We start from the raw sequence: 14,137 nt of genomic DNA, 5'->3' as shown, positions 1-14,137 counted from the left end.
AAATTATGATTTAGGAGAACAACAACACTTAATAATCTATACAGAATACATCATTCAGATGTCAATTTTGCCAAGTCCAAAAAAATGAAAAGGGACATTTGAGAAGAAATAAACTCTGCAAAAATAAAATGTTTAGGATTAACACAGGAATGATTTTAAATTCAAAGAAAATTAGGATTTAGGAGAACAACAACACTTAATAATCTGTACAGAATACATCATTCAGATGCCAATTTTGCCAAGTCCAAAAAAACGAAAAAGGACATTTGAGAAGAAATAGACTCTGCAAAAATTAAATGTTTAGGATTAACACAGGAATGATTTTAAATTCAAAGAAAATTAGGATTTAGGAGAACAACAACACTTAATAATTCATACTGAATACAGCATTCAGGTGCCAACTTCGCCAAGTCCAAAAAAATGAAGAACAGCATTTTAAAAGAAATACACTCAGCAAAAATAGAATATTTAGGATTAACACAGGAATGATTTTAAGTTCAAAGAAAATTATGATTTAGTAGAACAACAACACTTAATAATCTATACAGAATATTTGAGAAGAAATAAACTCTGCAAAAATAAAATGTTTAGGATTAACATAGGAATGATTTTAAGTTCAAAGAAAATTATGATTTAGTAGAACAACAACACTTAATAATCTATTCTGAATACATCATTCGGATGCCAATTTTGCCAAGTCCAAAAAAAAAATAATGAAGAAGGACATTTTAGAAGAGATAAACTCTGCAAAAATTAAATATTTAGGATTAAAACAGGAACGATTTTAAATTCAAAGAAAGTTATTATTTAGGAGAACAACAACACTTAACAATTCATACTGAATACAGCATTCAGGAGCCAATTTCGCCTAGTCTAAAAAAAAAATGAAGAACAGCCTTTTAAAAGAAAATTTATGGCTGATTTCGATTTTAAAATACATGTCACCGAATAATATTTTTTTTTTCTTGACAAGCATTCTCTTACCTTTTTTTAGTAAGGATGACGCTCCTAACTATACTCTAGAAAGGACTTAATCAAATACGCTTTTAAAATAATTACAGAAGTGTTCAACAGTGAAAGATGTGTTTTTTTTGTAGTTAATCCTTATTATTACAGAATATCCTCGAGGCGGGAATAAAGTTACGAGTCAATCGTTACGTCAAAGTTACGAGTGAAACATATATAAAGTCATTTGGCTTTAATAACAAACGCTAATAAAAAAGTACACAACCGAATTGACTTTTGAAACGTTCATAGATTACTTTCAATTAATTTGTAGCAAATAGATCCTTCGACAAACAATATATTGGATCAATCCCCACGCTTAACACAAAACTGTTGCGAAAATTGCCAGGAGTAAGAAATAATGTCGATGAACTTTGTCGATGGATCTAAATTACAAAAGAAATTCTTCATTTGGTAACAAATCCTGGATTAACAGGTTTCATTTCCAAATTTCACAGCAAAATATGTTCTCACAAATTCGATGAACAGTTTTTTTTTTACAATTTGGTTCTTTTCTTCATCAACAAAATTTGCCACTAAAGACAGTAATAATCAAATAAACTGCAAATATATTTTTTATTTTAAAAATGGGAATATTCTCTTCAGCCTCATTTTCGAAAAATAAGAACCCTTTCCACATTTACAAAAATAACCCTTTTGCAATTTTGAAAGCAACGCTTTGTAGGCACTGTCTTCTTTAGTTAGAGGCATTGACAAGAAAACTCTAAGATTGATATCTTCCTTTTATCACAAAACATCATTGAAAACTACATTAACGTCTCAGTTCTATCAGATTCTGATAGTTCACAGTATCGTTATTTCCCGTAACTTTACACACAAGCTGAGGCTTTTTCAATGTTGCTATAAATCTAAACACCCGAATTGAAATTAATCCTACAAACATTATCGTTCTTGAATTTGAGTATTTGCTACAAAATTTCTTCTCAGAGTCATTTATTTTTCAGAGGATAATAAATATAAAAATAGCTATTTGTTTCTCCTAAACTGCATATAAAAAGCACAAAATTAATAAACAAAAAAAAAATCCTGCAAGTGTTATGTATTTATTCCTTTTGTATTTCTTGTAGAGCGGAAACCACTGTATGGGTATTCATACCCCAAGGTTCATTTTTATTTCATAGTTATTTCGTAGCTCTTGCAGTCAGTTGTTCGTGTTATATAAAAATATGAATATTTGGTAATAGTTTTATCTCTCCATCTTTTTGGTACGCAACAAAATGTCCAAAATAATATTTCTTGATGTAATCTCATCTTGCAAAGCAGAATTCTAAACGACAATCCAGATCGTGAGGATTTCCTCTCTCTTGAAAACCCAAAAATTGACAGTTAATATGTCAACAATGTAAAGCTTACACAAATTTTCGTTTCCGTTTTTCCCATAAAGTGTTAATTGCTTGTCAAATACAAACTTGTGTCACCCTAAAACATTTCTGTCAAAATTACAACAGTACAGATTCGCTTACGGACCCGTGTTTCCACTTCTACTTTTTCTGGCAGTAGAATACTTATTTTTGGACTCTTCTACTTCCAAATATTAAATCTACATATCTACTTACTTTCTACTAATTTTTGGAGGATTAAGTTTTCGTGCAAGCCAATTATTTTGTTTCGATTCCATTAAATATACTGTTTTATAGAATGGAAAGGTGCAATTATTTGTAGCAACACCATCTTTGTTGAGAGCGGAATATGTCAAAGGTAGTACAATGCTCGAAGGGACTGACCTGGAAGCAATTTGGTTTATTTTATAAGCTGTTTATAATCGCAAATACTTTCTGTCGTCTTAATTAGGCCGTTCTGATTAAAACTATCAGAGTTAGTGAGTATTATTCGCCTGTTTATTGTCTACTGTCATCAGCTGCAATTTTGAACCCCATTAGGGACCTTCTGCTTCCTCTAAGATCAAGAGAGTGTTAAATATATTCTGTTTTTTTTTTTCATTTTCTACAAATCAATAACTTTAAAATTAGATATAATGTGCCGCATCTTCATTGCGTGTGTATCAACATACTCTTTTAAGGTGTTCTATTTTTTCGTATTTCGGAAGTAAATTTAATAGCAGATGGAATAGTAGATTTTGAAAAAGAAAACCTGAAACCCCCCAAAATAACGTCAAATCAAGAAAAATAGTATACCATTGAAAACAGCATGGTCAAAATCCATGTACAAAGAAATTGCAGTCCTTAACCTTGAACAACAAGGAAAATCACTTCTTTGCATGGGTGGCACTGATCTGTCTCCTGTTTTTTTTTTTTTTTTTTTTTTTTTTTTTTTTTTTTTTTTTTTTTTTTTTTTTTTTTTTTTTTTTTTTTTTTTTTTTTTTTTTTTTTACAAGGGGACTATCGGGTTACCAGAACATCATAGAGATTTTTCACGACTCATCAAAAGCTATTTCTCCTATCTTCGTGCTTTCTATAAATTCCACCATCAGAAAGTGCCACATGGCTCTAAAACCAAGACTTTTTGTGTCATTTCTCAAGGGGTGAGGCTACCAGAACATCGTAGACAGATTTTAACAGCTCATATAAAACATATTGCTCATATCTACGTTATTCCGATAAATTTCACAATCTGCAAGTTTCAAATGGTACTAAAAACGGCGGTTTGGGTGCTATGTCTCGAGTGGAAAAGCTTGGGATAATGGGCTACCAGAACTTTTAAGACTCATGTTTAGTAGCTCATTTGAAACATATTGCTCACATCTACGTGATTTTTATCAGTTCTATCATCAAATGCGATTTATTAACCCAACCTAACCTTTCTTGGTTTTATCTCCGTTATGGCTTGATGGAAACTTGATTTTAATTCAAAGATTTGGTATCACTTTATAAGTAGAAAAGCTTTGAAGTATAAAACGATATCATTGTAATAACTATATTCCAAAACCCTTAACTGTAAGTTTCCAAGGACATCTCCCGTGTATTCCTTCTCCAAGCCCCCTTAATAAGGTAAACAATTATGGTCCCAATATCACCAATAGATTCAATTAGTAATCTTAGTAATAAAACGATAAAGATGTACTAAAGAATACTATTGAACTGTAACTTCAATTTTTAGGCAGGGCCAAGCGAATACATGCATAGAACTATTTTCAATCACTCACTGAAGTTCCTGAAAGAAAATTCGTACCTCTTGCTCCTACGCGATGGCTTTCTTTTCAACAAACTGTAAGAGAACTGATGGAGCAATGGGACACCTTGATACTTTACTGGACGGATTTAGCAGCAGAAGTCCTGTCGCATGGTGACAGCCAGGTTTTATCGACGCTAAGGAATCCCTATCAGCGGGTGCTGATGGAGTATGTAAAATATGCTTTTACAATATTCAAGGAATTCAATACGCTTTTTCTGAATGAGGCACCCACTTCTTTCAAGGTGGAAAAAGAAGCAGATTCTGTAGTGAAAACATTCTGCATGGTTTTTCTTGCTGCTTCCTACCTTCGGAACAAAACAAATTAAGGGTGTAGACGTGGTCAACGAAGAAAATTACATGAGCTTGACCAGGTGCATCTTTATTTGAACATCGAAAGCAATCTTTCGGATTTGATGTCTGATCCCCAATTCGGCGAAAGCAGCGAAAAAGTCAAGAGCATGACCAGAGAATTCTACAAAGAAGCTGTAACAAAAATTCAGAAAAGCTTCCCATTTGAAGGTGAAATATGCAAGTTTGTTGAGCTTATGAATCCATCTTTCGCTCTTTCAGGAAAAGCTGAAACCTTGCAACCTTATTTCGCATTCTTTGTATTTCCTTCGTGGAACAAACCAAGCATTGAAGAGCAGTGCCGAGAATTGGCTTTAGTTTGCCCCCCCCCCCTGATGAAATGGAAAGCCAAAGTGTTGACTCAGTTTTGTTCTGGAAATATGTCTCAAGTGTAAAAACGCTTACTGGACGTAAGAAGTTTGAAAACGTTTTGAAAGTAGTCAAATTTCTTTTCTATTTGCGAGTTTCAAACGTCGAAGTAAAGACTCTTTGGTCTCTTAAAATAGATCAAGGCTGAAAAGCGCAAACGGCTGGCCAATGTCGCCCTTTGCACCACTCTTCAGACGCAATGCGGACTAAAACGAAAAGGCACTCACAGCCACATGGTAGTTGACTATTCACTTTAAAAGCGTTTGAAGCGGGTTAAATCTAACACGACAGCTTCAGAATGCTAAAGCGGATATTTCCCTTTTAGATTTGAAATGTGAAGCAGTGATTTGAAGCGAATCCCCTTTATTGAAATGTTTTTGGTCCTACTGCATTTGGCTTAGCTCGTTTTTTTTATCTATATTATCCTTTTTTCTTATTGCGAAAATGAATCTATGGGAATTTTGAAAAATAGCCAAAAACATCAAAAATGGTGCCAAATCCAAACGAAAATTAAATCATTGGAATCTCCAATCTCTATAGCCGAAAACTCCATTTAGAAAAACTATAGTCCCCCATCTTAACCAACAAGAAAAATCCCTTTTTCGCACGGGAAGCAGTGACTTGTCTTTTTTATTTTCCTGTTTCTTCTTGTTTTTTTTTTGTTTTTTTGTTTCTTTTTCTGTCGCCTCGAGTGGGACGCTAAATCATCTCCTAGAGTTGCTTCAGGATTCTTACTACACCTGTGTTCTATTTGTAAGCAAAAAAAAAAAAAACACAATATTAAAAAAGAAAAAAGACAAATAAAATCTTTAACAAAATTGCATCTTCATATACAAGATGATACACGAACAACGTGTGTTTGTTACTTTAAAGAGCGGCTTCGGTTAACGTGATGACAGTGGGGTTCGTTCATTACTAGGATAAAACCACAAACACTGGGACAGTGCCTAATCTTGGATAAATAGCATGATTAAAACGTTTTTTCCCAAACATGGACAACATGCTCCTAATCTTGGACAGGGTGTATATAGGTTTAGGTAGTTGGGATTAGCTGGTAGTTGTGATTGGCTGACTACATTCTTGTAAAACATTGTTTTTCAGCATTTAAATTACCTGTACAACCTAGCCTATTTAAATAGGCCCCAATTATTCGGTTTCACAACAAATATCTTGGATTGAACTTATACAAGATTAAGGCTGTCCGTGATTTAACTAATTTGCTATAATTCCAAGATCCCCTGTCCAAGATAAGACGGCGTGTTTCATGGGCAAACCAAGTTTTAAATGCGTGTCCAAGATTGGGCTCTAGTATAGACGGCAGTGTATTCAATGTGTTCAGCATTGGTTATGGCTAAGATATTCAAGCTTTTCCCATTCTTATCAATAAAAATTTAGACAAAATCAATGTTAACACAATCCAATTTGTAGGTTTTATAATAGAGATTTTACGATGAAAGTTGGAGGAGTGATTAGCTGTCTGACTGCTGGGAATCTTACTCTAGAACCTACTATAAAAAAAGTCGAAGATTTTTTCTTTGTTTGATATATATTTGACTAAACTAAATAAAAGAAAAGTGATGTTAAATGACGCAAGTAAGGAATCTTGCTGTACAGCAGCCGTGCTAAACTGCACGAGTTGAATATCTACCATACTACTGAAAATTTGATCTTTTGGTGGAATAACAAGTGATATATTATCTGTACCATTTTCTTTTGCCATTCTGAATCAGCTTCTAATAGAGATTTTTTCTCACTTAGCAGCTATCTTCAATTTCTTTTTCAAATTTACGATTACTTCGGTTTGTTCTTTACTAGGTTGCAGCTATTGCTATAACCGTTATGTGTTCGATGTATATAGTTGGCCCCCCCCCATTCATCATCCCTCACAGATTGAATCGGTACTGACCCCAAAGAAAGCATAACTGAGGCATCATATGTTACTTTTGACTGAGCTTCTTCCATAATTGATAACCACTTTCGCTATATAACCCAATGAATAGAATTTAGAAATTATTCCCCTCTTCTCCCCCACAAAAGTCAAGTTGAATATGGTTCGCACAAAAGATAGAACTATGCCAAATTTTTTACTCGGGACTAAGCTGGTTCGACATCAGATAAAACACTTCTGTTAGATGCCCTAATGACAGACTTTAACAACCCCTTCCCCTCATCTTCTCCTACAAACCTCAAACAAATCTGCATTCCCAAAAAACGTAACTAAGATACTAGCTCTGACTTCCTAAAGCGTTTGGTTGAGGTTTGACCACCTTTTCTAGATAATATTCTGATGATCCTCATTTCGGAATCCCCTCTCCCCCAACAGAGCAGGAATTGCATTTAGACATCCAAGAAGTCCAAAAATGATAGTTACTCTTCCTTCCCAAAAAGTTTGATTATGATCTGGTGTTGTCACGGAGACAAGAATTTAGGGACCCTCCCCCTCCTTCGCCGAAGAGGTCAGAATAAATACGGTCCCCAAAAAAATGATTATAATACACTTACTCTTACATTCTCCAAAGCTAGGCTAGAATTGAACGTGAATCCAGGAACAGTTGAAAAGAAATCCCAAAATCAAGAAAAAAAAAAAAAACAGGCATAAATCAAACGAAAAAGTGAACAGTACCTTTATCCAACAATGATTTAAGGCATCTTCAATGGTTATCCTATTTTGAGGTTCAAGTACCAACATTCTTTGGAGTAAATCCCGTGCATTATCGCTAACGTTTTCAAAAACTGCACATTCAAACTAAAATAAAATTATTTTAAAATTAAGCAAACTGACAAGAAGTTGAGCAAAATAATAACTGAAGCAGCTTTAAAGTGAGTACAAGACTAGGGCGAAATACATAGGGGGCCTTATTACTTTCCTCAGTAGTCAATTTTAGCTTCTTGGTTTCACACAATATATCGCTCCTTAAAATGACACTAATCCTTAAACTTTTACAACTAATCAAAACGAATCAAGTTTTTTTTGCACGATCATTGGATTCTGCTGTATTTACTTAGTGAATTAATTTTTTGAAATTTGCTTGCTTTTTTATAATGAAATAGTACGGCGAAAATGCATGAAAAACAAGCAAGAATATGGCAAAATACTCAAATAGCAACTCAGAGCAGAATTTCTGAAGTTCAACACAAATTCCGTCCAGGTCGAGTACCTCACCGTGTTTTAGACACTGAACAATACGAGCGAAGGTACGATGACTAACGCAAACGGGGCTCCGGAACGCACAAAGTTCGCTCAACAGTAGAATCTTCCTACTGTTTGTGGATTTCCTCGTTACGCATTTCAAATATAACAGCGTATTGTGAGCTCCATTTACTTACGATTACTAGGCAATCTATATTATTTTCTTGTACACCCGTTTCATGTACAATTTTCAGAATTCCGTTGGTTCCTGACGCTTGTCAAAATATTGTACTTCAACAGCATTGGCAAGCGCCTCCAAAGCTTGTCTAGTATGCAGTTTCTTAGACTCAAGAAAGCAACAGAATGCCTGCCTTGTACGAGGTCAGCAACGCTCGTCTCAAATTCGTTAAAGCAGATTTGACCTCTTTACAGCAACTCCAACATGAGATTTGTTCCTCGACGCACGCGAGAACGAGGGACAGTCTTTCTTTACATGCTTCATTTGCATGTACTAACACAGATCAAAAATGTGAATGGGAACAGCATCCTTGCCATTGTTAGCAGCTTATAGCGGGAGAATTACACGTATTTCGCTGAAAACTTTGTCCAGGTAAGTCCTGTAAATGGCGGCGTTAGTCTTTTTTCTTTCGTCCATCGTGGATCAAGTATCCCTGGGTTTCACATTATCAGTCAGTATAGGCACTAGCCTAGATGATATTCCCAGATGGTCTTTCGTCTTCTACTTAAATATGTCGCCCTAGTGTTTACATGTATTACATATTACAACTGCGCACAAATGCAGCAGTAAAATGCCATATTCTATATTCGGGACGCTAAAATAGTAAGGCTCTGAAAAACAGAAAATTACCTACGAGATAGGCATATTTAACATAAAACCCACTAGAATTATTACACGGAGACAAGGGCATCCATATTTAAGGACGAGAAAGTACATTACTTCCGACCAGGAAGTCTTAAATACACATATAGTTGAAATTATTGCAATATTTGAAAAAAAAAGACACTTCTCTGAGGAAAAAAAAAAACTTTGTCCAACTTTAGAGGAATTAATATGTCACAGCAGAAATGAGTGTCGAAATTACAAATGAAAACAATGTCCTGTGAAGGATACTAAACATTAACTGGTCGGACAGAATAAGCTACATGGAAATTGGCCATTACACAAAACAGACAGACATATCTGATGCTATGAGACAATAAAGATCGCGCTGCCTAAGATATATGATCCACATGCGAGCATTCAGATTGCCCAATATGCTTCTTCAATGACAACCAGCGGGTACGAAACAACGAAGAAGGTAAAGGAATATCCTTCAAAGGACACAAGTGAGACATTCGTGCCATAAGTGCAAGCGTATACTGAGATTAGTGTTGGGCTATATTGAAAATTGATATAGATGTATCGCACCAAATATTTACATCGAATATCGGAACGTAAATATCGATATCGAAAACGATATCAGGGCTCGCAATGATTCCTGCTAATAAGAAAAGGGACTTGACGACCTTTCAAGGGACTTTTAGGGGTGAGAAAAGGGAGCAATAGGAACCAAAGTGGGAAGGAATTTCGATTGCCATTCATGGTCAAAACATTCTTTTGCTCATGAATTAGATACCTGTGGCCAAATCACCCTAAGAAACATCATATTCATGAGCCTCGGAAGAAACTGATTTTCTCTGGAGATGGGCAGTTGCCTTTGTTTTTCCATTTTCTTTTTGTTAAAACTTTTAGTTATGTTCATTTGCTAACTCATTCACTTCTTCGACTTCTATGAGAGATTTGTGAACTTGCTCATCAGGTCCAACTTCCTCTTTTGTATACCCTTTTCCACCCACTCTTTTTCATCTGCTTCGTTTTTTTCGTCTTCTCGTGTTTTCGTGCCACTCTCTAGTAGGAAATTGACCAAGGCGATGTCCGCGAAAGCATTTTAACCCACCACTATGTGTAAGCAATCGATGGCTTCTTTCAAGAAGGCATCAACATTTGCTCGTTTTTTTTTTTCAGAGCACCCACTTTTCTTGCAATGATTCCTCAGGTCTATCTAGCTTTTTTTTTCTTGATGTCAACTAGGTTCAGTTCCCTATCTTTCTCTTGATCTTAAAGGGTTCATTCTGAAGCTTGTTCTTTTGTTCTCTTGCTCTCCACATAGTCTTGGTATTTTGACTAGCCGGACCAAGCCAAAGTCAACAATTCTTTGAGAATAGGACACCTTTCGGGTTTTCCAACACATATATTCAATTCGTCAATCACACACAGCTCCGCATTCAGGATTCTTTCTGACATGGAGGCTCTGTCCAATGGAAGAAGTCTTCTTGAGAGCAGAAAAAATCTGTATATTCCGAGAAGAAGAAGAATAATATAGCCTACTGACTCATATATGCTGATGGACAACATGCACAGCTGTATCCATAAGTTGGTATAGCCCGTTCTGAAACTACGTTTAGTGAGAGAAGGCTCTCAAATGTTGCTGAGAACTTCCAAAAGGCTTGGCTAGATAAAATACCTCCTAAGCTTACAGGCCTTGTTCAGATCACACTCTTCACGATTACCACGTATCTCAATCCGCGTTTCTAGAAACTGTATATTATCCCTGACGATCTTCTCCAAGTTGAGAGTAAAATAGCAAGATATGTGGATTGATCCTTACTGGAATCTGTATCAGTAGATCCAAGTGCCGAATCTAGAATCAAGCCAATTTTTGGGGTTCAAATGATGAGGTTTCCGTAGAAAATGGAAGACAAGCTTCGTCAACAGCTGTATCCAGATTTCCTGGAGGGAGTCTTTAGTTCCAAAAGAACTGATCCACTCAAGTCGTCGAAGTCTTATAATATGGGTCTCAGAAACACCTGTACTAAGTTGTCATAAAATTACTATCCATGCCCACCACCAATATCCTTTCTGAAAGTGAATCCCAAGCCTGATTAGCTAATCGAATAGTTTGTGGTAACGTACTGTAAGTGAGGAGTAACTCGGCCGAATAGCAACCGAAACTGTAAAAACGGAATTTTATGACAAAAGATACATCAACTGAACATAATTTCTATGGCGACTCAATATATATAAAATTCATCAGGTTTTATGTGCCCATCATAAGCTACGTGCCTAAGAAAATTTGTATGATTTTTTAGAAAGGGCGGGAACGACCTTAAAAAGTCAATTCATCATAATAAAACTTACAGATTCGTTATACCCGAGAACCATACTGTAAAAGTTTCTAGCTTCCATCTTAAAAGATAACTTCGAAAAACAAACTGCCTTTCCACGAAGAAAGTATATCAGTTCAAAATAGGGATGAAACCTTTTAATGGACAGTGAACAGATATAAAATTTTGAACTGGATATTCCGAACACATATACAGTGTTCATAATGAGCAGTAAAACTCAAGGTTTCATCCCTATGTTGAACTGTTATACTTCCATCTGAAAAGATGTGAAATTTTGTAAGTTTTGCCAGAAGAAAGAGATCACGGATGTGTGTTTTTTGTTATGTTTTATGTTTTTTGCCAGGATGATCGTATCAAACAAATAGTCACATAAGATCAGGAGAGGGCTCGCTCGAACGGAAAATACAGTTCTAGTTCCCCATTTCATGACCAAACCGATTGGCGGGCAACTAGATCCCCTCCCTCCCATGCTCCTGTTTTACTAAAGTCTTCTGATCAAAATTTTGAGATTCCAATTTTGATCAGCATAACTGAAAGTTCAAGTATCATGCCTCTTGGGATGACACGACCCTGCAAGTTCCTGGAAAAAAGGGTTGTAAGTTATGAAATCGTCTAGTGTTTACACATAGTATTTGTTATTGGGAAGTAAACAGACATTTTTGGGGGAGAGTGAATTTTATATGGGGGGAACTTTCTTAGGGGAGATTTTCAAAGGAAAGAATTTTCAATGGGAAGGGAAGCTTCCGAGGAAGAACTTTCAAAGAGAAACTATACACAGGGGAATTTACCAGAATTCTTATACAAAATTCAAGTCATTTGTTTTATTCTCTCTTTGCCAATTCAATTTTGCATGTGGAGATATTCTAGGAAAATTTTCAAAGGAGCTGAGATTGTCTGAGGGATTTTCCGCGGGAGAGATTCTAATGGGGGAATTTCACGCGGGAGAAACTTTCCATTGAGACATTGGGAGGGGAGAATTTCCAGGAAATTTTTTTTCACGGAAGGATGATTTCTGACATGTTTTGAGAAACTGTCAGAAACCAGAAGAAAAACAAGTCTTTTTTCAAATGAAAGTAGGCTAAAAATAATTTTCCTGGTGGGATTGTTCACAAGAAGTTTCTTGGGGAATTTTCTGCAGGGATGACATTATCTGGGGGATGGGAGATCTTACACGAGAGGTTTCCTGGGGGGGGGGATTCTCCCTGCATAGAAAAGGCAGATTTTCTGACCTTATCTGAAAAACGATCAGAAATTAAATAAGAAGATTAATTTTTTCAACTAAAACTAAGGAGCAATATTAAAACTTAACACGAAGAAAAATTATCCCGTGTATGAGGGCAAATCCCCTCCTCAATACGTCGTCCTTACGCTAATTTTTACTTTTCGTTCCAATTATTTAAGAACAACTCCTGAAAAACAAGAGCCGTCTAATTAGAGTAAGGAGATTGTTCGAATATAAAAAAAAACTTTAGGCTGAAGAGCGAGGTATTGAGGAGAGGTTAACCTCTCGTATATAGAAAATTTTTTGTTCTTTTAAGTTTTAGCTGAAAAGTTTGAAATTAAGTTCCTTATTTTAAGCTGAAAAGAATCTTTTTTTTTTTTTCATTTAATCACTGAAATTCTGATCCAATTCTAAGGGGAAAATATTGACATGTTGCTGATTTGAATAGCCAAAAATAGCCAGTACTTTATTTTTCTTTATCCTGAGCCCGAGTAATTCCAAATCAGGATTTTTGTAATGTTCGTTCATGTAATAGATGACTTTCTGAATTTATTCAAAATTTAGAAAAAAAAATTGTGTAAAATACTCTTTTTGTTACTGAATTTTACCAAACCCTAAAATCAAACAGTTCGTGGTAACGAACTGTAGGAAGGAGCGACCCGGCTCAATAGTAACCAAAACTCTAAAAAATTGAATTTCGATATCAATAGCTACATCAAAAGAATTAAATTTTAATGCTGATTTTAAATATATAAGTTTCATCAAGTTTAGTCTTACCCATCAAAAGTTACGAGCCTGAGAAAATTTGCCTTATTTAAGAAAATAGGGGGAACACCCCCTAAAAGTCGTAGAATCTTAACGAAAATGATACCATCAGATTCAGCGTATCAGAGAACCCTACTGTAGAAGTTTCAAGCTCCTATCTACAAAAATGTGGAATTTTATATTTTTTGCCAGAAGGCAGATCACAGATGCGTGTTTATTTGTTTGTTTTTTTGTTGTTTTTTTCCCCCAGGGGTGATCGTATCGAACCAGTTGTCCTAGAATATTGCGAAAGGACTCATTCTAACGGAAATGAAAAGTTCTAGCGCCCTTTTTAAGTGACATTGTTACAATGTCAGCAATGTCGAAAAACCTTATAACTATGTCTTTGGGGAGAACTTACTCCCCCCCCCCAGTCCCCGTGGGAGGGGTTACAAGTTCAAAAACTTTGACCAGTGCTTACATATAGTAATGGTTATTGGGAAGTGTACAGGCGTTTTCGGGAGGATTTTTTGGTTGGAGGCAGGGGTTGAGAAGAGGGGGATATGCTGCGGGAGCTTTCCATCGAGGAATTTGTCATGGGGGAAGAAAATTTCCATGAAGGGAGCGCAGGATTTACTAGCATTACTTAAAAAAAAACAATGAAAAAATAAATATGAAAAAGTTTTTTTTTCAGCAAGAAGTAAGCAGCAGCATTAAAACTTAAAAAAAAGAAATTATTACCTATATGAGGGGCTCACCTCCTCCCAATACCTCGCTCTTTACGCTAAAGTATTTTTAGTAATTTCAACTATTTATTCTGCGGCTTTTGTGATTCAGGGGTCATTCTTAATGAATTGGGACAAAATTTAGGCTTTAGTGCAAAGAGCGAGGTACTGACGAGGGGGCGAACCCCCTCATATATGTAATAAAAACATGAGAATACAAGAGTTCTTTACATAACCTAATTTATAAGTTACGTA

General features: G+C 35.5%; 1 protein-coding gene across 1 annotated transcript in view; it reads right to left on the bottom strand.

The window, feature by feature from the left end:
- Window positions 1-14,137, bottom strand: part of LOC136037154 (peripheral plasma membrane protein CASK-like) — a gene marked incomplete in the record, with an annotated part of 194,786 nt that overhangs the window by 139,846 nt on the left and 40,803 nt on the right. The window contains 1 exon segment of the mRNA XM_065719673.1: window positions 7,499-7,621. Coding sequence (XP_065575745.1) covers window positions 7,499-7,621 — 123 coding nt within the window.

Source organism: Artemia franciscana, chromosome 16 (assembly GCF_032884065.1).
Source record: "Artemia franciscana chromosome 16, ASM3288406v1, whole genome shotgun sequence".
Taxonomy (NCBI): Eukaryota; Metazoa; Arthropoda; class Branchiopoda; order Anostraca; family Artemiidae; genus Artemia; species Artemia franciscana.
This window is presented reverse-complemented; position numbering and strand designations above follow the sequence as displayed.